This window comes from Podarcis liolepis (assembly GCF_965112155.1).
Source record: "Podarcis liolepis genome assembly, chromosome: 10".
NCBI lineage: Eukaryota > Metazoa > Chordata > Lepidosauria > Squamata > Lacertidae > Podarcis > Podarcis liolepis.
The window spans coordinates 31149680-31173507 of NC_139562.1; the positions used below are offsets into that span (position 1 = coordinate 31149680).

The following is a 23828-nucleotide window of genomic DNA, read 5'->3' on the forward strand; positions in this document are numbered from 1 at the left end:
TTTAATGCAAATCTGTTCCTGCAAAGGAATGTCCAAGTTCTACTGTAACGACATTTCTGTTATCAGTCCGTCCACACTACATATGTTAATAAACATATGCAAAGGCAGCTCATACAGATACTACTTAAAATCTAATCTCTCGGGCCTTCGCTTACATGGAAGATTCTCTTATCTCTTGCTGATTTTAGCTACCCCCTTATAAATTATTATTTATTTGCAAATGTAACAAGGAAAGGAAAAAAAGATAAAAGCAAACAAGGTAAATTAAAGTTGAAGAAAGAAGAAGGAAAAAATAGTATACAAATAATACTAAAATCAACGGTAGATCACCATTGGTACACAAATCTTAAACATGCAAGTTAATACATAAGTGCTCCAGATATCCACACAAAGTTGGGGCAGTGAGATCTTAAGACCATTTTGTAATAGACCCATGTCTAATTCTTCCAACTCCATCATAAACTGGGGCAAGCAATATTCAAAGCAGGGCCACACCATACTTTATATTTTCTTTTAAAAAATATGGAAATGCCAGGCGTTCCCCACTAGCTTATATAAAGGAATCGATGCGTTCATTATTCCCAACCATCCCTAACACGGAATATGCGTCCCCTAACCCCACGGCAACAATGGAAGCTATTTTCAGTAAGAATTTTGCCGAGACCCCTCAAAACTTTTTCGGAGTTGCAGCCAATAGAGACAATAGTATACGTGGAGAGTTAAATCTGAGGGGAGCGAGGGCTGCAATGCAGCCTCCCAAGCAGCAGGGGCCGCTGCGACCCCGACCTTGCCCTAGTCCAGTCACGGGCGAATCGGAAGGGGGCAGGGGACGCCGGAGGTGAGGTTGAGTTGGGGGCGGGCCTGAGGGCGGGACATCTCCGCTCCCTTTATTACGGTCCTGAGGCAAGTGCCTCCCTTTCGCCTGCGGGTTGCAGCTGCTTCTCTCGAGGGTGTCGCTTCCCTGCGCGGGACCACGATGGCCGAGGAGGATCCTTTCTGCCGCTACCGCTCCCCTCTCGTCTCGCGCTACGCCAGCCCCGACATGGCTTTTAACTTCAGCGAGAGGAAGAAGTTCAGCACCTGGCGGCGCCTCTGGCTTTACTTGGCCAAGGCTGAGAAGGTGGGCGCGCGGGGGTTCGTGGCTGTGCCAGACAAGCCCATTAAGTGGAGAGGCCCCTGTCCACCCGCCACAATGCAATGGGGGTTGTGGCATTTGCAGTTTTACTGACCCTGCCACACACACACAGAGCTAACAGACCTCCTTCTGCGCAACAGGTGAAGGGGCAACATGCCTGTTCTGTTTGACGCCACTGTTTGCATACCCACATGTCCTTTATACTTCTCTCTCTCTGTGTGTGTGCACATCTGCCCAGTTTTGTTAATAATGCACTAGAACTGGAGAGTCATCCACTGAAGCTGAATGGTAGGCAGCCAAAATTAATCCCCACCCCCTGCCCCTACTCAGTACAGTGGCACCTTGGGTTACAGACGCTTCGGGTTACAGACTCCGCTAACTCAGAAGTAGTACCTCGGGTTAAGAACTTTGCTTCAGAATGAGAACAGAAATTGTGCTCTGGCGGGGTGGCGGCAGCGGGAGGCCCCATTAGCTAAAGTGGTACCTCAGGTTAAGAAAAGTCCTCCAGAACGAATTAAGTTCTTTACCCGAGGTAACCACTGTACTAGGGAATTTGCTGCCACAAGAAGGTAGTGATGGCTGCCACTTTAGGCGGCTTTAAAAGGGGGTTTTACCCATTGTTGAGTTTTACCCATTTACCCAGACATGGCTGTCTGTATATTCAGGTGATATTGGACGTATTGTGGCCTGAAGGATCCGATCAGATATAGCACAGCTTCGAATATTGATCCCCAGGAAACGAGAGTAAATGTGTTGTTATGCTCGCATCTTGTTTGTAGGCATCCCAAAGACATCAGGTTGGCTTCTCCAAATTGTCGTGTTTTGTTAATAACGCTTTATGTAAGTTTTTGATACTGTTGCACAGTTGTAAGGCTATATTGTGCTTAGCAGCAACAGTTGCTCAGAAGCAAAATAAAGGGAGCATCACCACTTAGAGAGAACTGTGATCAAGCAGTATACAAATTGCAGAAGTAAAATCGTTGCACTCGACTTCTAAATTTAATTTTTTTTTTTTACTTTTGTGCAACACTGTAATGTGTGGTACTTATGTCTAGTAAATGTGCTGTGGTTCTTCATTTCTCATCAGATTCTAGGATCCTATTCACCTGGAAAAGGTATTTGGCTGAGAATTCCAATGTAACTTTTTCATAGGCGTTTGCTCATATTGCAAGTGTCCATTGTTGCATCAGGATCCTTATGCAGAGTTACATTTTTGCTATTCTCATCTGATTACAACAATATGACAATGGACATTTGCTAAAATGGTTTCTAGAAATGTACTCAGAAACATACTGTCTCTGATCATGGAGGCAGAACATATTCATTGAGGCTAGCAGCTATTGATAGCCTTTACCTCTATGAATTTGTCTAATCCTCTTTTTAAAGCCACCAAAAGACTCTTCTCTTCTGATTACCATTCTCGAGGTCACTGCAGAGGTGGTATGTTGTAAGTGTGTGCATTTCAATGCAGTTTATCAGTCACCAAGGGGATGGAAGCAATATTCCGAACATGTTGGTTGCACAAACCTCTGTACGTCACTCTAAACCATACAGAAGATACAAGGTTGTTTGCTTAGCCGTAGGTAACATTTCATATGCCCCATCAGCCCAGAGGGGATTGACCCTGACTATCAAGCAATAGCACTTTATCTCATGTGTATTATACCTCACAAAGTGATTTTGTCAATCAAGAATAAACAAAGTGGATTTTAGCTTCTGATCCAAATGTTAAACTATTACAACTCTTAGTGGGATTCACTTACCCTCAAAAAATCTTTAAATGGTACCATGTGGTCCTTAAAGTATCCTGGATCCAAGTTTTTCGGAACTTTCTAGATTTTTTAAAATTTTTATTTATTTCTGACAACCCAAAAGAATTAGTAGCAGGGTGCTACATTGTACCATAAAGAAACAAACAAAGAACAGGAAATTGTAACACACCAGTATACATTGAGGCATCCATGTTTCCCAGGCTAGCATGGGTGGTGACTATTGCATGTACGTTCAAAGCATAAGAAATAAAATCCTGCCAAATGATGCAGAAGTGTTCTGGGTTCTCGCATTACTCTGGAGACACACAATAACCAAAAGTCCATAAGTTCTTATACCACAAAGACCAATGTAGATTTTTTCTAAGTTTTCTATAGCTAGATTATTGAAATCCTAGCACCAGCTAGGATCCATGTCAAAAATTCTTTAGTGTGACAAGCTTTCCTATTATCAGTCCACAAATTATTTAGTGACAGTTGTGGATAAGCCTGAGCAGATGATTTAATTATTTTAAGTATTTCTTTATAAACTTGGGATCAGAATTATGAGAGCAGAGGGCATTCCTGCCAAAGACAGAAAAATATTCCCCGGAGCCCACAGGCCTGCCAGCAATCCTGTATTGATTGCGGTATAATATGAGACATCTGCACAGGTGTACTATTCCATCTGTGCACAACCTTGAGCATTCCTTCACATATGATGGAACAGATTTGTGAGGCTTAGCTGACCACAGTGATTTCCATTCAAATTCCTCTTTTTGAACATTTAGATCTTTCTCCTAGTAAAGTATAAAGCGAACCAAGGGACAAGTGGTGTGCTCTGAAAGTTCTGCATAAATAATAGAGACCAATTCTTTATCTCTGATAATAGAGACCAGGACTTGTGTTGATATATAATCAGCACAATAACTTTGAACCTGGCCCAGGAACATGTGGGAAGCCAGTGCAGATGTTTTAACAAAGGTTGTCACTTGCTGAAGTACAAGATATAGTAGCTATGAAGTTAGGCCATATAAAGTTTTAGAGTGTGTGATTTACAACAAAGGGCTCATCTATGCTTCTCTCCACTTTTCTATTATTATTATTTTTTTAAATTATTAATTTTGTATACCACCCTTCATCTGTAGATCTCAGGATAGTTCACAACATAAATTATAATATAAAAGACACAAAATACATAATAAAAATAAGAACAAACCCCCCCCCAATATTCTTCCTTGCACAAAAAGAGCATTGGATTTCAAGGCAAAGTTCTCTTTCCAAGCGCTCCTCCCCCCATGCCACTTTCTCTGTGAAAACCAAATATTTATCGCTACATAAGAGCAAACGGCAAATGGGTGAGGGTCTCTAGATCCTTCATCTTATGATTATTTTATTATTTAGCAGTGTACATATTGCTTTACCAAGTCACATAAGCAAAAGATAGTTCTCCTATCTAAACAGAACCATGTTTTCGGAAGGCATGGCAGATGTTGTTGTAACATATCTTGTGCTTTAATGTGAGTTGGGGAGCCTGTTATTTTTATCCTTATGTTCACATTCCTGAGGAGTTACAACTCTGGCCTTGATCTTCATGTGGAAACGGAGAGACAGACACACAGCACCTGTTCGTTTCAACAGGGTTCTGTCAAACTGCTACTAACAATCCCCAATAGATCTCCCTTCAGTCCGACATGGGATGTGATTAGATTTATAGTTGTAGGGGATACAGTGTAGTGAAGAGTGTGTAACATTTATGTGTTGTTTGCCTTTGTTTTTATATAAGCAACATTCGTGCTTGTTTTTTAATTTAAATTGCATTCACTGGGAACAGCAGCAGAAGGTAAACGAGGCACCTAAGATTCTGCAGGCGGGTTAGGATAATAGATGTGATGCTACATACAATCATGGAAAGGCAAAGCACAACTTTATTTTTCCTCTGAAAAATTGAAAAAGGTGTTAAAAGACGGTTATGGAGACTTTAGTCAATTACAGTAAATTCTGGGTAGTGCTTTCAGAAAGTCTAGCAGAGTCAAGTACAATGGCTTCCTTTAGAACTCTAAAAAAATCCTTCATACTGTAGAGCATTGTAGTGCCTTTTCATACAACTGGGTTGACATTCAAGTTTGAGGCAACTCCAGTCTTTTTAGTCTGCTGTCTCTTTCCGTTTTTAAAGCTATTTGGGACACTTACTGTCAGAGACAAAACTGAAGTAACTGCTTGAATATAGAAAGTAGAAAATGAAATAAACTCTATAGTAAATCAGCCAAATTCAAAAAGAGAAATTACACACTTCTTTTACGTTTTTATTTAAATCAAATTGTTGTGATCTATAAGAATAACATATTTTCTAATATTAATTGCAATGAAGTGTTCCTTTTAAAATTAACTCATTCAGAACAGTAATAACCTTGGGACTTTGGATTTTAACCTCAGTAGTTAAAAGCTAATCTTGCATAAACTGGGCTTTGTGTCACCCTTCCCTGATTCTGAAAATTGCATAAGAATAAGATCCCAGTCGATTGTGTAAATTCAGTAATCTTACTAGTGGGGAGGTCCTTGAATAGGGGGTCATGTGTTGGTTAACTTCAGGTTTTTCCCTCCTTGTAGTCACTGGGTCTACCCATCACAGATGAGCAAATACAGGAAATGGAAGCAAAACTGGACAGCATAGATTTCAAGATGGCAGCTGCGGAGGAGAAGCGGTTACGTCATGATGTAATGGCCCATGTGCATACATTTGCCCACTGTTGTCCAAAGGCTGCAGGAATAATTCACCTTGGAGCAACTTCCTGCTACGTGGGAGATAATACGGTAAAACAGTGTTATGAAATTGTTCTCCATAAGCTGGACTAAATCACTATACAGTGGTACCTCGAGTTACAAACGCCTCAGGTTACAAATGCTTCAGGTTACAAACTCCGCTAACCTGGAAGAATTACCTCGAGTTGAGAATTTTGCCCCAGGATGAGAACAGAAATCGTGTGCCAGCATCAGAGCAGTAGCAAGAGACCCCATTTGCAAAAGCACAATTCTAGTTAAGAACAGTTTCAGGTTAAGAATGGACCTCCGGAACAAATTAAGTTCGTAACTAGAGGTACCACTGTAATGGTTCTTTTCTATCCCTGCATTAGTATCTGAAATACCAAGCCTCTAAAGTATTAGCAATTTTTTCTTTATTAAAAAGACGAAGATAACTATTGTATAGCTAAAAATTCAAAACCCAGTGAAGTTCTGAGTGAGATAACCACCCCCTCTCGTCTCTTCATTTTCACCCTCTTGGGTGGCACAGAAGTAATGCTGATCCCTTGAGGCACAAGTGAATTTTTGAGTGACCAAAATAAATGCTTGTGCACAGTAGACTACTTGATTCCTTGGTACACAAAGAGAATATTAGTTATACCCATTTGTCTTTATGGAAATTGCAAATTACCCTGAAAGGAGAGTGTAGATAAGCATGTGAGTGTTGAATAAAATTGTGACTGACTGATTGACTGTTTTATTCCTTTTTCTGTTAGGACTTGATAGTTCTCCGGGATGGATTCAACCTGCTTCTTCCCAAGGTAAGACACACAGTTTTTAAGAGGTGGGTGCTATTGATTCCAAGTGGATGTCTGCCAGAGTTAACTAGAAACAATTAGGAGCTGCCAAGACACTGAGAAAAAAGTAGTTATTTTACAAGGCACCTGATCAGTATTGGATTCCAGTTGTGTTCATACAGAGTTAATAATATAACATGAATTGATTTTATGTACTGTATATGCTGTTGTTTTAAACTTATATATATATATATTTAATTGTTTTCATGTATTCAGTTGTTCTAACTGTTTTATATATGCTCTGTTATAAACCCCTCACTCTGCAAGGGTCACACCTAAATGAAATAACTAATACTAGTAGCAGCAGCAGTAGTAGTAATAATATAGAGGCATCATATTAAGTTATATATTTTTCTCTCCAAGCATTTTACAATTCTTCTTGGAGAATGATTCAGACTTGACTGTCAGATTCTCTCTCTCTATGGAATAAAGAACCTTGTATTCTGCCCTACCCTTCTTGAAAGGAAAATTGGATAAAAATGTAAATAATTATTTTGTGACTTCCCTCGTGTTTTCCTTCTTTCATTCAATCTTGCTAGCTTGCCAGGGTGATCAGCCGTCTTGCAGACTTTGCTGAGAAGTATGCTGACTTGCCCACCTTGGGCTTCACTCACTACCAGTAAGTAATTCATACAAATACTCATTTAATTCTGTGGATGCTGCTCCCATTTCTACCCCATTTCTTTTATTCACCCTCAGATCAGCGGCCTTTAATTGCTACTGTGCAAGATTAAACTCCAGAAAACTAAATGAATCACGGCTATAAGATTCTGAAAGAAACTGTGATAGAAATGCTTGCAAAGCATCAAGTGCAAACACTGTATAGTAACATGAATGAAGCTGTACAGGCTTCTTCTTGAGTCATATTCTGTGTTCTTTCAGGCCTGCCCAGCTGACTACTGTGGGTAAACGCTGTTGTCTGTGGATCCAAGATCTCTGCATGGACCTCCACAATCTTGAGCGGGCACGAGATGAGTTGAGATTTCGTGGTGTGAAAGGCACCACTGGTACACAGGCCAGCTTCTTGCAGCTCTTTGAAGGAGATCATGATAAAGTACGTATCCCCAGCAAGTGTCAGTTTTGAATTGCAGTTAGTTTGGGAACACTTGACTGTTGTATTATGTAGTGGTAATCACAGGCTGCCATTCAACATAAACTTCCTGAGCAGTAGTGGAATAAACTATTGAAACAGCATCTAAAAACAACAAAATTCCACAGCAAAACCAGTAAAAAAATAGTTCTAGATCAGCAGTCAGAAAATACATATGGTGCACCTTATGCCCCAATCAAGAAATGAGCAAAGTTGCTTCCTGGGACATTTCACTCTAGGGCTTTTGCCAATATTAAATTTGCATGAGACCTACGGAAGAATTTTTATTTCTGTGGGAAGCAGACAGCAGATTGAGCATAGGGCAATATAGTGATTGCATCAGCAAAACACCTATAGTGCTCAGAATAGTGCAAGAGGCACAATCATTCCCACTTCAGCCACTGCATTCTGAGTGAGGTTCCTATCATATTTTTCCCCTGAGGTGGAGGAGCTGGACAGGCTGGTGACTGCAATGGCGGGATTTAAGCGGTATGTAAAAAAACAAAAAACCCTCTCCTTCCTTGCCTTTACTGCTTTAAGAACACAGAAATCTGCCTTTATACTGAGTCAGACCATTGGTGTTGTCTTACACTTAGTACTGTCATATCTGGACTAACTGACTGGCAGCATGGTTTTCCAGAGCTTCCTGTCTTACTTGGAGATATCATTGATTGAAGCTGTGATCTTATATGTGCAAAGCCTGCGATTAAACTGTGGCCCTTCCGCGTTCTTAAGATGAGCACCTCTGGACCTATGTATAAATTTGGATTCTGCTCTGCAATTAACATTCCCGCTGTTGCTGCTAACTGCTAGGACCTATTAGGGGAAAGGTTGTGCTTACATAATCTACTCCATGATGTAGGTTTGTAATGGAACTTCCTCCCATCTTAGTCCTTTGCAGTTTTGCTCTTCTCCATGTGAATGCGTGTCCCCCCTTTTTTTTTGTTGCTACCCTACTGCATGTTAAACTGAATCGTACAGTCACACAAAGAATTTCTCTAGATTGTTTCAAATGAATACTGTACCTTCACTGGATCAGGAAGCAGATATAAAATGAGGGACAAGGAACCAGTTGATGTTGTGTGATATTCATTCCTTGTTGCATGCTCTCTCAATCTCATTTATAGGCTCTGTTAAACTTCATGATGCTTTATCTTTGTGTTTGGTTTCAGCGCTTATATCGTCACAGGGCAGACATACAGTCGCAAAGTGGATATTGAAGTTCTTTCTGTTCTGGCCAGTCTAGGGGCATCTGTACATAAGGTAAGAACTACTTCAAATTCTATATTCAAAGGCACGATTGAGAATCGGGGCTCAATTGGATGCCTTCTTGAATTGCACAGCCACATAAATTATTTCTTTAGAGGTTTCAAGCTTTTAGAAACTGTGGTCACATTCTGATGTTTTGCTTTTCTCCTGTGTTTAACACAGATTTCTGTAGTATACCGGATATCTAGGAGATATCCTAGATCTATTGAATTATAGATGGCTGAAAAAGTGAAAGCGAGCCAGTCTACCATTCCTGCTACTGCGCCTGCACTTCCTTGCCTCTCTCTGCCAGTAAGCAGAAGCAATGCACAGTGTTCGGAAGTTGGGAGAGTGACTCAGGGGGGCAGACACCTGGGGAAAAAGACTTTGGCAATCCCACCCACCAGTGAACCCAATGTGTTTTCACTACATGTGATTTTGGCTTTATGCGCTATCCCCAGAATATAACCCCAGCATAAGTTGAGTGTCACTTGTATAATAGGCTTGAATTCAAATCTGTATGTTTTAGGCTGGGGAATATGTTTATATTCAGAATTTCTCCTATGTCCTTTAAAATAAGATGATGAATTTTTTTATACTATTTCTTTGTATCATAGACTCAGTGCTAATTATGAAATCTTGCATGTAGTAAGTCTGTGTCTGCATCTGAAATGAATTAATCTCTTTTTCTCCCCAGTGGTTAGTAAAATGAACCAGCTCCAAGATTTCTGATGGATACTAATGCTGCCCAGAAATAGTGTCTGAACTAATTAGAGTTGTTTTTCTCCAGATATGTACTGATATTCGCCTTCTGGCCAACCTCAAAGAATTAGAGGAACCTTTTGAGAAAGACCAGATTGGTAAGCAATGGCTGTAGAAACAGAATTTTGTTGTTTTTAAATTAACTTGTATTGATCACCCTTTTGAAGTTGAATGATTGAAATTAGAATAAAAATGGAGTATGTGTAAACATGTCTCAGAGTGGATCAGCTGGTACATTTACATCCCATTTTTATTTAAAAGACAGTTAAGGAGTACGTGCACGCATACAGTCTCCAGCAAATTAAATTTCTGAAGCTACTGCTTTGCTAGCTATCCAACAAGTTGCTGTAAGAAGTCTGAAACTGTGACTCCTCTGAGAAAGTGAGATAATGGGCTGCTTTAGATGTAATTCCAAACCATGCCCTAATGCTATGAAACTGAACAGTCGAGGAACCTTGGCCTCAAACACTACTCTCTGTCTTTGCATGCAGTGATTCCTCACTGCCTGTTCTGAGGCAAAGTGGAAATCTATATTTTACACTTGTGTTGCAAACAAATAATTAAAACCATAGTTTGATCCTGGTTTCCAGTCATGGTTTGCAGGCAAAGTACAAGCCACAGTTTGTCTCAAGACTTGCTCTCTGGAGGGCCCCAGACTGAAATACTAAGGTCTTTTCAATCCCTTACTGACTTTTCTTTTGCTTCCAATACAGCTTTTTTTTAAAAAAATGTGATTAATTTATGTAATATATGGTATAACTGATATATTTTTTCCCACTGGTTACCAGTGGCGTAGCGTGGGTTGTCAGCACCCGGGGCAAGGCAAGTAATTTGCGTCCCCTAACCCGTGGATTTGCGCCCCCTAACCCATGGATTTGCGCCCCCTAACCCCCAGATGTTGCACCCAGTGCGGCTGGCCCCCCCTGCACCCCCCACGCTACGCCACTGCTGGTTACTTTCAGTCTCCATCATGATTCTATCTAGTTTGACTGTGCTTTATTGCTTAATTTTTGCCTTGTTCTTGGTACTATTTTGTATCACTTTAATAAAAATCCCAATAAAAATTATTGCAACCTCCTCCCAGAAACTACTACTATTATTTTATTGAATTTATATACTGTCCTATACCTGGAGGTCTCAGGGTGGAAACTGGTTTATTCAAACCAAAATCAGTGTCAACAAGTCAGATTCAAATGATAGTTTCAGATCCCAATTTGCTTGTTAACCTTGGGTTGAACAAACCACATATAATGTGAAACCCTGGTTTGTTTTAAAGCGAGAGCGTACGTTTTCACTCTTTTCCCTTCTGTGCAAGAGGGGGTAGTGTGCAGGCCAAAAGCTCACTGCAACCTGTTCCCAGTCTAAATTGGGGTAGGGAACCTCTGGGCCCCATGATGTTGGTGGATTTCCATCTCCCACCACCCTTGGCCATGCTTAGGTTGATGGGAGTTGCCCAAAACATCTGGAGGACCATAGGCTCCCCATGCCTAGTCTTAAGGATAGTAATTTTGGTAGAAAAACAGCTGCTAAATTTAACTAAGCTTTAGAAGTAGCCTAGCTAAGTTGTGCTCTGCCCAACTCACCCCATGGGCCACTAACAGGTGGGAGGCCACCCCTTTTGTCATCTGATGTCACCATGAAGTTAGCCAACCTATTTTCCTTTGAACACCCGAATCTATACATTTTTGTGTGCAAGGTCTGCTATCTATTCAAAATTATTGTATACAGTGGTACCTCGGGTTACGAACTTAATTCGTTCCGGAAGTCCGTTCTTAACCCAAATCCGTTCTTAACCTGAGGCACGCTTTTGCTAATGGGGCCTCCCACTGCTGCTGCACCACCGGCATGCGATTTCCGTTCTCATCCTGGGGTAAAGTTACTACTTCTGGGTTAGCAGAGTTTGTAACCCGAAGTGTTTGTAACCCAAAGCGTTTGTAACCCGAGGTACCACTGTATCGTTGAGGATTATGTTTGCTGATAACCGGAGCAACTTTTGTAGACGGTGAGAGAACTTTAGAAAGGCACACTATGTTTAACATTCTTGTTTTTTATTCTTTCTCCTTCTCATTTGCACACTCTTCCTTCTCCTGTTGCCCATTGCTCTCCCCGCTCCCATTGTACAGGTTCAAGCGCTATGGCTTATAAACGGAATCCCATGCGTTCGGAGCGATGTTGCAGTTTAGCTCGTCATCTTATGATTCTGATCCAGGACCCCCTTCAGACAGCATCTGTGCAGTGGTTTGAGCGCACTTTAGATGATAGTGCAAACAGGTACATTCCTGATCTTGAAGCAGAGAGATTATTTCTTTGTTTTCAAAATACATTTAGAAACCAACAGATCTTTCTATGATATTGTGAATTGCACCCAAAATATTAAACATACTTACTTGGAAGTGAACTTCTGATTTCAGTGGAACCTAGTATAAAATGTACAAGGCCACCACTGAAGGATGTACCGTATTTTTTGCACCATAACACTCACTTTTTTCCTCCTAAAAAGTAAGGGGAAATGTCTGTGCGTGTTATGGAGGGAATGCCTACGGGTGGCATGCCTACGGATTTTCCTCCTCTAAAAACTACGTGCGTGTTATGGTCAGGTGCGTGTTATAGAGCGAAAAATACGGTAATTTCTGAAAGCTAAGCTGGAGGTGCAGATGATTCTTGCTCATTTTGCCCCCATTGGATTCATGTGTGTCTCAGAACTTTGATTTGTGGATTAAGACACATAATCAATGAACAAATCCATGCCTGCTTCTGTACTGTGCTTAGGAGTTTTAAAGTTTCTTTAAAACTTGACCAGCTACTTAGAGCAGCCAATATCTCCTCCAAGGCTACACAGTAAAGAATCTGTTTTAAAACGCTCCCAGAAAGCACCTGTATATCACAACATGCAGAATTGTACAAAGAAAAAGATGGCTGTTCCCATGCAATGGAGGAAGTGTTTGGTTCCCCAAGTAGCTGTAAAATGTTGACAAAAGGGGCAGCCCTTGGACCATCTCATAAGCAGTTCTTTCAGTAAAACAGGGCAGATTTTTTTAAAATTTAAAACATCTATCCATAAACTGGATGGCATGGAGTTAGTTTTGTGAATACACAAAACTGACACAGGACAGAACTGGGATGATCCATCCACCCCAGCAAAATGTTCCTTAAAACACTGCCTAGTGTGGAAAATAGGAAGAGTAAGCAAATTAATGAGGAAAGAAAAAATAGTACTGAACTGTTTAAAAAGTCCTTTCTGTGGGAATGCTGCAACTTCTCCCTCCCTCCAATTCTGGTACTCTTGTGACTTTTTCCACAGGCGCGTGTGTTTACCTGAAGCCTTCCTCACTGCTGACATAATACTTAGCACCCTGCAAAATATCTCTGAGGGTCTTGTGGTATATCCCAAGGTAAGAAGACTCAGAGGAAGTGAGCGGTCTCTTTCTCCTGTATTGGTGGTTTTCAGACTGTTTTCTGGGAAAAGCCTAGGGTCCCTTGGAAGCTTTTCAGGGTGTTGTCACCTGAAACACAGCTTGCTTCCTGTTATCAGTCTTCCCTTCACAGCCACTGTGAGTTGAATATGTATTTTTAATGCACACTCGGTTAACACAGGAGTGCTGACATGGACCAACAACCCTAGCCACAACTCCACACAACTAAGCATAGACACACACACACACACACACACACACACACAGCAGGACTTCCTTCGCAGACATGAGATTAGTACTTCAAGAACAGAAAATTTCAAAAACTCTGCCATAAATCAGCACCCACTTCCAGCCCTGGGCATGTATAAGGAAGGAAATAGCTCAGCTGGTAGAGCATGAGACTCATCTTAGGGTCGTGGGTTCGAGCCCCACGTTGGGCAAAAGTTTCCTGCATTGCAGGGGGTTGGACTCAATGGCCCTTGTGTTCCTTCCAATTCTACAGTTCTATGATTCTAAGCTTTTAAAAACAATCTGATTCATGTCAACTGTTAAATTCCATTTAGCTGCATAGTGGAGGTTTTACAGATGGGTAGGGCACAGTCACTACGAAGCAGATACCCAGTGCAGGTCCAATCTAATGAATGCTGGGCACAGTTAAGTATGGGAACCTCTATCCAAGGGATTAAGATAGCAGTTTCAGGAGTCTGCAGCAGGTTTCAACTGTGCACAGTTCCAGTGGACTAGCTTATATAAGAAGAACCCATCCCCTGAATAGTTTTTACTTCTCTTGTAATATTGAAGAAAAAAATCATTTAACACATAACTGTTTAAATTAATAAATGCATGCGTGGCATTTTAAAAAGTAAGAGCAGGCATACAGCTCCCTGAAGTATGGTGGTGAGACAAAACTGACAACTTGAAGCATTTTTTAAATTCATTCATTACTATGTTATTTTTACTGTGAACAAGAGAGGTAGCTGGCTTGCTCCACAGGAGTGCAGCGAAGTTGTTTAGACTTCCTGTTTTAACATTAAATCTGTGTAAGGAGGCAGTATTTTTTCTTCTTCAGTTTCAATTAGGAATGAGCTATTATTATTCATGAGGTGTAGCAGAGTCTGGAATGATATAAAATTTGAGGCTAATGAAGGACATGCCATCTAGCAGTAGAAACTGCTTTCTAAATGCTGAATCTATTTGTCCTTGTATCCCAGTCTTATCTCTTCTGACTGGCAACAAACAGTTCTTCAGGGACTTGGGCAGAGGTCCTTCTAACGTTCTACTAATCTGGGGCCTTCTCTATTCAAAGCATGTACTTTTATTGCCGAGCTGTTATCTCTCCCCTGAATAAATAAAATAATGACGAGTAACATAGAAACTGGATTTTCCAGTCCATTTTGTAAATACTGTACTTATATTTGATGTTTGATTTAGGTTATTGCGAGACGTATTCAGCAAGAGTTGCCTTTCATGTGTACAGAAAATATTATCATGGCTATGGTGAAAGCTGGGGGCAATCGCCAGGTATGTACCTAACTAGGCTCTCATTTACAGGCCCTTAAGGGGACTTTTCATGCCAGGAAGTAGAGGGGTTGGAAGAAAGTTGTGACACCAGTATCTTGAACTCTTTGCTGTTTCACAATCTAGCCCTGTTGTTATGCACATCCTCTTTCTCTCATCATGTTGCATATTTCTAAATTTTACAAGTTCAGCTACCAGGGAAGGCATTAGTTTTGTTTTATCACCAGTTTTAGTGTCACTATATTAGTATTTTAAGCAGAGATGGAACATTGCAATGTGCCTATCTTTTTCAAATTAATTATTATAATACTGAATGAGGATGCTTTTGGAAATAACTTATAAAATTCAGCACTAAGGTTGTTTAAACTGTGGTTCAGCACTAACTCATTCACTTCTTTACCCAAGATCCCTGCTGCCTCTAGATTTGTTTTCTTAGTATCATATGAATGTTAGCGATTAGACAAATTGTCACCCTACACATTTTTTTAAAGAGAAGTCTGAAATAATTTTTGTTTGTTGCATTGTTTGCTGCTACTTTTATCTTATTTCTGTACTTGTTATGCTCCCTTGATGCATCTAGAACTGAGAAGTTATTGAGACAATATTCTGCAGTGATCGGCTACACAAAATACTGAAAGTTTCAGAAGAGGATGGAATTTTGCTATTTCTTATTGCAGTTTGTGTGTAATTAAAAAGAGAACTATTATGAATGGACTGAATGATAAAAAGACCCACTGAAGAGAGAATTCAGGCATTGCAACAATTCTGTCACACACAGTTCAAATGTTGTTCATTTCCAGGTAGTCTAGCTCAGCCTCTTTTTGATGAGTTCCTGCACTCCATCTTAGGACCAAGACCAATTCAGATTTACTATGGCTTAAATACTAAGCCACTTCCCCCACTACACTCTTTTCCCTTTTCCTTCCTGACTATATTCTGACATTTTGGTTGGCCTAATAGATACAGCCCTACAATGGATTTTGGATTTTTTTATCGTGAGCCACAACTACATTAGCTTTTTGTAAATCCTGTATATGATACTTAGGATGTTTACCGTGTTTGCTGATGGTTTGTAATGTGATGTTGACTTCTTTTTCATAGGATTGTCATGAGAAGATAAGGGTTCTGTCCCAGCAGGCAGCTGCTGTTGTGAAGCAAGAAGGGGGTGATAATGACCTCATTGAGCGTATTCGTGCAGATCCTTATTTCAGCCCTATTCATGGAGAACTGGAATCTCTTTTGGAGCCCAAGTCCTTTACTGGACGTGCTTCCCAGCAGGTAAGAACAAGAAAGTTCTTATGAGGTTGCCGTGGACTCTAGTCCACCTAAAGCTTTATATTCTCTACCTGTGACTGTTTCTTTCTTTGTCTTTCTTTGTAACCTTTCTCACTCCATTTGAAAAAAATTCATCTATTACCCCTTGTTTTTGTTTCTTCTGCCATAAGCTCCCCTGTGAATGAACCACTTTCCCCCTCCTTATTCTATTTAGACATTCCCTTCATCCATTGCTACCCAACCTTCCTCTAACTACATATTCCTGCCTTTTTATTTAATTGCCTGCCCCACCCTGACTTACTGGTTCAGTGCAGATTGTAGTCCAGTAGCCTGTATCAGCCAGTTCTTCATTTACCAGTTAAGCAAAGCTAGGCTTTAACAGGAGCGGTTTGAGAAAGATTCTTGACATATCTCCCATATCTGGAAGAATTCACTTTCTGTACTTCTAACATTTCCTTTTCATTGTTAATGGTGTGCTTTGGGTGGGGACAAATCTAGTCTTTGCCTTATCCGGTTCCTGCATGTTCTGAGTTACAGGGAAGTGTGCAGAATAGAGTAATTGGTTAATATGCTAAGGCTAAACGAGTAGTTATTCTTTTAATGCCTTTTTCCTCCCTTCTTCCATAACAGGTAGCAAGATTCCTAAAAGAAGAGGTCCACCCCGTGCTTACCCCTTATAAGAGCAAGATGGATGTGACAATGGAGCTGTCTCTTTGAATTAGTATTCAATTAGTATTTCATTAGGGTATTTGTGGGGAAGATAATAAAATATATTTCAAAACAGACGTGATATGTGAACTGAGTCTTAGAGGTTTTTGTGGCAAGTCTAGGAAATCTTAAGGACACGTAACATTTCTGGGAGAAGGATATGCAGTTGAATTAAAGCTAAAACTTGTATTGCAATTGTCATGGGGTGTGGAGCTGGAATTTGCAAAAGCAATTGTTGGTTGAAGTGGGAGATCTGAAGGATAAAGTGTAGTGCTTCTGGGTGTACAGTGTCTTCAGCTTCCTGGCTATAAAACGGGAGTGGCTGACATACAAAGAGATGAAGCTATTTTATGGTTAGACCGAGCTGCTCTGAAATTATAGAGGTTGGTGCAACTTCAAAGAGTTCATGCACACAAACAAATATTGGACTCTTGTTATAAATCACTCATTTCATTCATGGTTGTTACATCGTTCCTGAGGCAGAAATGTTAGAAATTGTTTTAAGCACAGGGTTGGAATCAGAAAGCAAGGGGGCATTTTACTCCTAGGGTTGCATTGTTTAGTAGAAGAGGAATGAATGCCTCTTCTCTCTCAGATAGAAAGGAATTCCTGCTAGGATGTGCTATATGGTTCCCATCTCTCAAAGCAAGAAATAATTCATTTCCCCATGAGAACTGTTATTCATATAGGATTTTACACAGATTTAATCAATTGATCAGTTAAAAGTCACACAATTATGTATTTTACTGAGTTGGTTTTATAAGGGCCTGCAAGGGGCGCCAGAGTAGCCGGGAACTGCTGTAGGGAAAGGAACGTAGAAGAATGGAGGTGCAGAAAAGTAAATATAGTCTGTAACATTCTTTGTCAGCAAAGTATGAGAGTAACACGAGAGACTTATAGGAAGCTTAGAGAAAGAAACTAGTCACACTGCACAGCTGGTCTTGTTTATTTCCCTCTTTCTCCTTCATTTTACGCTTTTGGAGGAATAAAAGTATGTCACATTTTCCGGAGAGTCACGAGGTGTCTGTATTCATTTGAGCTCCGGCACTGGGCTTGGAAGGAGGTGGGGCCGAGGGCTCGGTTTAACCAGATTTAAGAACATAAAGAGAGCCCTGCTGGTTCAGACCAAAGACTTCTTTGGAACAGCATCATGCTTCCCTCACTGGCTGAGTAGTTGCCCCTGGGAAGCCCACAAGCAGGACATGAGCACAATAGTCCTCTTTCCTGCTCATGAGCCCCAGCAATTGGCAGGCAGACTAGATTCCTGCATTGTAAACAGATCCCCTCATCTTCAGATCCCATCACATGACACGAGAACTAAAGTTGTGGGAAACACTAGTATGCAATCTTGGACTATACAGGGCGTGGCTACATTGCAGGGCTGTTGTAAATCAGCAGGTCAGCCTCAGCTCCACCTCCAACTTGCTATTTTATGAGCATGCTGCATAACAGGGTGTGCTATGCCTCAGTTGCTGAGCTGCCCCAATTTGCAGCATGAGGATAAACAATAGTAGATCACATTGCAAGGGATGTGGAGAGCCACCCTCTCTCAGCAACCCACTTGCAATATAGGGATTTGCATTTTCAGCCCAGTCTTTTTTTAATCATAATAAAAAAGTTTAACACTGTTGTTGCTATTTATTTTTGAAATGCCTTTCATACGTGTGCATTTTACAACCATAAAGTAAAACAACTAAAATAGGTTTAATAACAATACAAATATCAACCTAAAGAAAAATTAACCCAGCTGGGAAAGCTTCTCCAACCAAGGGTGTCTTCCGTTGTTTCAGAAAACGAAAAGTAGCAGGCATGCTGCTACTTAGGGATGCTGTTTCAACAAGATGGGCAGCCGCACTCAAAAGCCCTGCTTTGGGGTGCAATGGAGCAGGCTTATAATTTAGGAAATCCAGGGAGAAGCAATAGCTGCTGTATTATTTTATCATATTAATTTCGGACAAAATAAGAACAGAATTGGAAAACAAAATGAACGCCGTTCTTGATTATATATTTTCTCCCTTTGGGTGGAGGGCACCGGACAGAATGAGCTGCACAGTCACAGTTTAAACGCTGATAGTTCTTTAAGGGCAGTCGTCACTTTTACTCCGCTGACAAGTAGTCCCGTTTTTAAAACAATAAAATCGGCTGCAATCCTAACCGCCTCTTCTCTGAACTAAATCCTGCTAAATCCAAGGAGTTGCTCCCAGGCAAGTGGGGCCAGGGTCAGGATTGCAGGCGGCAGCAGCAGCCTTCGTCCCCTTTGAATACCGATGCTTAGAGTCGAAGATTCTAGCGACTACGGTTCCCGTGATGCTCTGCGGCGTTGGCGTCACGGTCGCGGTGGGGCTTTGGTTGCTGCGCATGCGTCGTGGGTTCGGTAGGCGCTGACGGGAACTAGATGCGGGGAAGAAGTGGAGGAAGGCTGAAGCCGTGGACGAAGGTGAGCGCCTGGAGTCCGTATGGATGGGCGGGCGGGCGGGCAGGCAAGAGGGACGGGTTGCTGGTGGGTGGAGACAAGAGGGGAGCAGGCAAGGGGGTTTGTGTAGAGAGAGGAGGAGGAGGAAGCAGCAGCAGGCGGGGACCCCCGAGAACAGGCGTCCTGTTTGCGTGTGTGGATGGACGGAGTGGCTGAGGGTCAGGCCCCCCCCCGATGTGGGTGGCCGACTGAGGGCCGGAGCCTTAAAAGAATTGCCCCCCCCCCACGCCCAGGTGAAGGCAGGTGGAAGAGAGGTGGCCATAAATCAGGTGGGGGGGGCGCTGAAAGGGTCACATGACGTAGATCTGGTTTGGGGAGACGGTTAGGAATCCCCGCACCTTTCGCCTTTCCTCCCCCCCCCCCCTGCGAAATTAAGGTCTTGTTCTCGGGCTGGCCGTGAGGGAAACGCTGCCACTGTAGTAGGAGAGGCACTGTTTCGGTGAAGCAAAGCTGTTATGCCTGATAGCAGACCATCTGGTGTAAATGGAAGCCGGCAGAGAGGGTGTCAGCGTTGTATCTGCTTCTTCCTCTCCCAAAACTCAACAGGCTAAGAAGGTGGACACCAAGGTCTGGACTAGTTTATCCTTTATTGATGAGGCTCACATGTCTTGTCATGCCCTTGCGATGGCCAACTAAAATTCACAAAGTAGCCAGCAAGCTTTTGCATTCTCCAGAAAAAGTGTTCTTCAGGCTAGCTTTTACCCAAAGTGGACAAGGAAAACGGTGTGTGTGGGGGGGGGGGAGAGGTATTATTTTAAAAGCCCCCAAATCTGCAGTTTGTAAGATGGAGGGTCAGGAAGGGTTATGCATGTTTAATTAGATTAGAATGTGTTTTTCAGCTAGTATTTTCTAATCTAATTAAAGTCTGAATAATGTTATTAAACTACAATGGATTTTGGATTCCCCCTCCACAGATCAACAGAGCAATCCATAGGTAAGGGGTGGGGGGAAAGACAGTTGAATGTATGACCAGCTATAAATAGGTAACCCAATTTTCCTACCATTGACTTCTTATGTTATCAGTGTATTATACATGCTTCTCTTTTGCCTTGCTCCTTTAAATAAGTGTGTGCTAACTAGTTTGTATTATTGAGAATATTATGTAGAGGAGACTAGAGTGATATTTTGTATGGGATGCCTTTAAACAGAAATTGATTTTTAGCATTTCATAAGGGAAATATCTGCTGTTGTAAGAAGGGCACGTGTAACCTAGAATAATTCTATTGCATTCACACATGTCCCACTTGATGGCACTGTCAGGTGTCGCTTGACATAGAACATCCTGTGCAATGCTTTTCTCTTTCCTCTAATTATCTCTCCCCTGTTTCTGAAGCTTTTGTGTCCCTCTATTAATACTTTCCTTTTCTAACATGTTTATATCCTATCCAATTTTTCTAGAAGGGTGTATGGAGAAACAAGGTTTCAATGAATACAACAGTCCATAAAGCAAAATCTTCTATTCCTTTAGCACTGTACTGTGCGCAGGACTGTCCCAAATGCATATGGGGGTCAGTGTGTACTGGTGCTGTGAGGCAGGTTTGGTTTTGTCTGCCCCTCTCCCAACCAAATTCCTGTTTGTACATAACCACTTTGCTTGCCTAGGCTTTCCTCCCTTTTTGTGCCCTCCATTCACTATAATGACACTCTGGGATATCGCTAATCCTATTACAAGTATGTAGCTTGAGGTTTAGAACTTGCCAGAATTGTACCCACATTATGAATTCTAATCAGTCTACTGGAAGAAAAATAATCCAGATCAAGGATATTGAATCTCAGAAGCTATTGCTTCATCTGAGTTTCATTATCTTAAGTTACACTGATTACCTAAACTAATGCCAGGTGCTGTTGTAGATGGCAGTTTCATTTTATAAAAAGGGCATGCTCCATCTGGAGTGATACCAGTATTTTTTAATATTTCATTGAAAGATTAATTGTTGTGCTTTGATGACTCACAGGACCACACTGCAGTTTTCTGACTCATTTCCCCCTTCCCCCAAAGCATTCATGATTTGTTTGTTTGTTTCCTTGCATGTTCCCTGTTCATTTTTTGTTTCCCTTTCTTTCAACTTTTCTAGTTCTCAGTCCTGTAATGTGATCTGTTTTCTCCTTTGAAGTAGCTGATTGCTTGCAAGTGACCAAATCATGTGATCTTTCCGTTCTAACAGACCGACCCTATGCCTGTTTATCCAGTAATAAGTCCTAGTGAGTTCAGCTGGAGTTGCTGTTAAATTAACTGTATCATAACAGCTGTTCTTTATTCTGTGTGACTTACTTCCAAGTAAATGTAGACTTGCTATGCTACATGCAGTTAGGCTGCAGTCCTAATCCCACTTAAATGGGAGTGTGCCCTACTAAATTCAATTGTACTTACTTCTGAGTAGACCTGGTTAGGTTTGGGACTAAGCTCATAGAACCCAATAGGATTTATTTTTGAGTAACCATGCGTGGAAGTGTTCTGTGTTGATGTATTCCTTGCCTTAAGTGCTGCTTACGATAGAATCTAGTGTTGTGCACTCTCACAATGCAACTTGCCCGTCTTCTTTTCTCCACTGCGCCCCCTACACTAAACTGCTCTGGAGGGTTAGGGGATGCTCTTAAGCAGATTTGGAACTCATAGTGGACTGCAGGGGCAATGGGAGGAAGGGGAGGTGTCTCTTGGCACAAGTGAAGTTTGTTCCACTTGTAAATGCACACCATTGGGCTCAACTCTGTGCCTTGGATAAGGGTCAATTTCAGGGGTTCCTAGAATTAGAATAAACAAAGGCTTTTATAAAGGTCCTTAAGTAAGAAAACTAGAGAAGTGAAAATGCATTGGAGTCCGAGGGACACAAATGTCTGAGTTTATGTGAGAAAGTTCTTCTGAAGTGGTGTATTTTTGGTATTTCCAAAATACCAAGGGTAGTTGATTTTCAGCAATTGCTGTATTTTGATTACAGAATTACAGCTTTCTGTTTAATTATCCCATGTTTTGCTTTGCAACAGTCTATTGTAGTGATGTGTGAGGCAATATATTATTGTCCAGGTAACAAGGCAAAAAGTAATGTAATGTTTGGGACTGAACATCCGTGAGTCATTGAAGGTGCCAAAAGTCTCTCTGCAGGAGTTAGGGATGTTTGACTTTAAGCATTTCTCACTTGGGGACATGTTACACGTGGGATTCTGTAGAGTTAAATATGAAAACATGTTCAGCAATCCACATTGGTTGTGTCCCTTTAAAACTTCATACAAAATCCCTTATGCACTGTAAGTAGCATATTGCTTTAATAAACCCTCAGGAAAAAATATTCATTTAACAAATCAAACCACAACAGATATTCTCCTGATCCTACCCTTGCCTCTCTTATCTGTTACTGCCCTGTTGCAGGTGTGTATGCTTTACCTAGAATTGGCATTAATTCTTCAAGTTAATATTTGATTTCTGAATGGGGAGGAGCTCTTCTTAGCTTTACTAAACAATAGAGAAGTAGACATTCATGACAGATGGGATAAGAATAGGTGTAAGGAGTGGCCTTAACACTTCTTTCAGTTGACATAACCTTCCCTTTTTCACCATGCTACGTAGCTTGAGTTTTTACAAATTCCACGTGTCATGTTGAACAACTTTTATTGTTTGCATGGGCCTAGCTCACTCTAGGAAACGCCTAAAGACTGAGGGCTATTAAAATGTTACTCTATAGTGAATCAGTTGCTTGCCTCTCATGTCTATATTTTAATACCTTTTTAATATCTATTTTAAAGGAAATATTTCATTTTTTAAAAAAAGAAACTTACTATCCTTAAATCATCTTCTAAAAAACTAACTGGAAAATTACATAAAATGGCTACAAAATTTAAACAACCACCAGCTTTATAACATCAATAGTTTCTGCTTTCACAAGCATTGTTCCTGTTTTGGTATCCCTGGCATCAGCAAATCAGCTGTGACTTTATTTCTGTATTTATTCCTCTATTACTAATGTGTTTTAGTTGTTTGTCTTGGCCATTCTTTCACTAACATTTTTTGGTTACATTTACAAATGTTTGCAAGAATTTTGGATTCTGCTAATAAATTGTCAAGCGTTGCTCTTTAAAAAAAATAAAATTTCTTCAATTCTTCAGCAAAATAACCTCTATAGTGAACTCCAAAACATCTTATACATTCCTTGATAACTCCTGGAGGATATTTCCAATATATTGTATTACTTTGTCACCAAATATATAAGAATTCTGCATTGCTAGTATGCAGCACTAATTTTGTTGCCTTCCAGGATCTCCCCTCCCGCATTCTGAAAGTGTAGCAAGAATGAAAGAACTTAATATTTGGTAAGGTAAAGGTAAAGGTACCCCTGCCCGTACGGGCCAGTCTTGACAGACTCTAGGGTTGTGCGCCCATCTCACTTAAGAGGCCGGGGGCCAGCGCTGTCCGGAGACACTTCCGGGTCACGTGGCCAGCGTGACAAAGCTGCATCTGGGGAGCCAGCTCAGCACACGGAAACGCCGTTTACTTTCCCGCCAGTAAGCGGTCCCTATTTATCTACTTGCACCCAGGGGTGCTTTTGAACTGCTAGGTTGGCAGGCGCTGGGACTGAGCAACGGGAGCGCACCCCGCCGCGGGGATTCGAACCGCCGACCTTTCGATCGGCAAGCCCTAGGTGCTGAGGCTTTTACCCACAGCGTCACCCGCGTCCCTAATATTTGGTACTCTTTGCTTAAAATGTGTCTCAAAGTTCTCTTGATTGAAAGGTACTCATCACATGACAGGGCCTTGTCAGCAGTCTCTGTAGGCAGAGTCCTTGCTGGAGCTCTTATTATTCTTGTTATTCTTTGTTTAATAAACAAAGTTGGTTTACCTTGGGTTTACCTCTTGGTTAAATAATATG

At 41.2% G+C, this 23828-nt stretch overlaps 2 protein-coding genes across 3 annotated transcripts in view; both read left to right on the top strand.

Annotated features, from left to right (window-relative positions):
- The first annotated feature begins 847 nt into the window (after positions 1-847).
- Positions 848-16573, top strand: ADSL (adenylosuccinate lyase). Its single transcript, XM_083462352.1, has 13 exons — positions 848-1120; positions 5494-5697; positions 6402-6446; positions 7022-7101; positions 7365-7536; positions 8015-8061; positions 8745-8835; positions 9611-9680; positions 11706-11853; positions 12884-12974; positions 14427-14516; positions 15615-15791; positions 16419-16573. The coding sequence occupies exons 1-13, from the start codon at positions 977-979 to the stop codon at positions 16503-16505; spliced, it is 1446 nt and encodes a 481-aa protein (XP_083318478.1). The 5' UTR covers positions 848-976; the 3' UTR covers positions 16506-16573.
- Positions 16574-18824: 2251 nt separating this feature from the next.
- The window catches only part of SGSM3 (small G protein signaling modulator 3), a 29295-nt gene continuing 24291 nt past the window's right edge, over positions 18825-23828 (top strand). For both annotated transcript variants that reach the window (XM_083462310.1, XM_083462311.1), the window contains exon 1: positions 18825-18933. The gene's annotated coding sequence lies outside the window, so the exon portion shown is untranslated. The remainder of the gene's footprint in view (positions 18934-23828) is intronic.

Excerpts from the sequence above, each read along its gene's own strand:
- ADSL (XM_083462352.1), top strand. The coding sequence starts at position 977 with ATGGCCGAGGAGGATCCTTTCTGCCGCTACCGCTCCCCTCTCGTCTCG. Across the intron at positions 8,836-9,610 it reads TAGGGGCATCTGTACATAAG|ATATGTACTGATATTCGCCT; the intron begins GTAAGAACTACT and ends GTTTTTCTCCAG. Across the intron at positions 11,854-12,883 it reads TTAGATGATAGTGCAAACAG|GCGCGTGTGTTTACCTGAAG; the intron begins GTACATTCCTGA and ends CTTTTTCCACAG.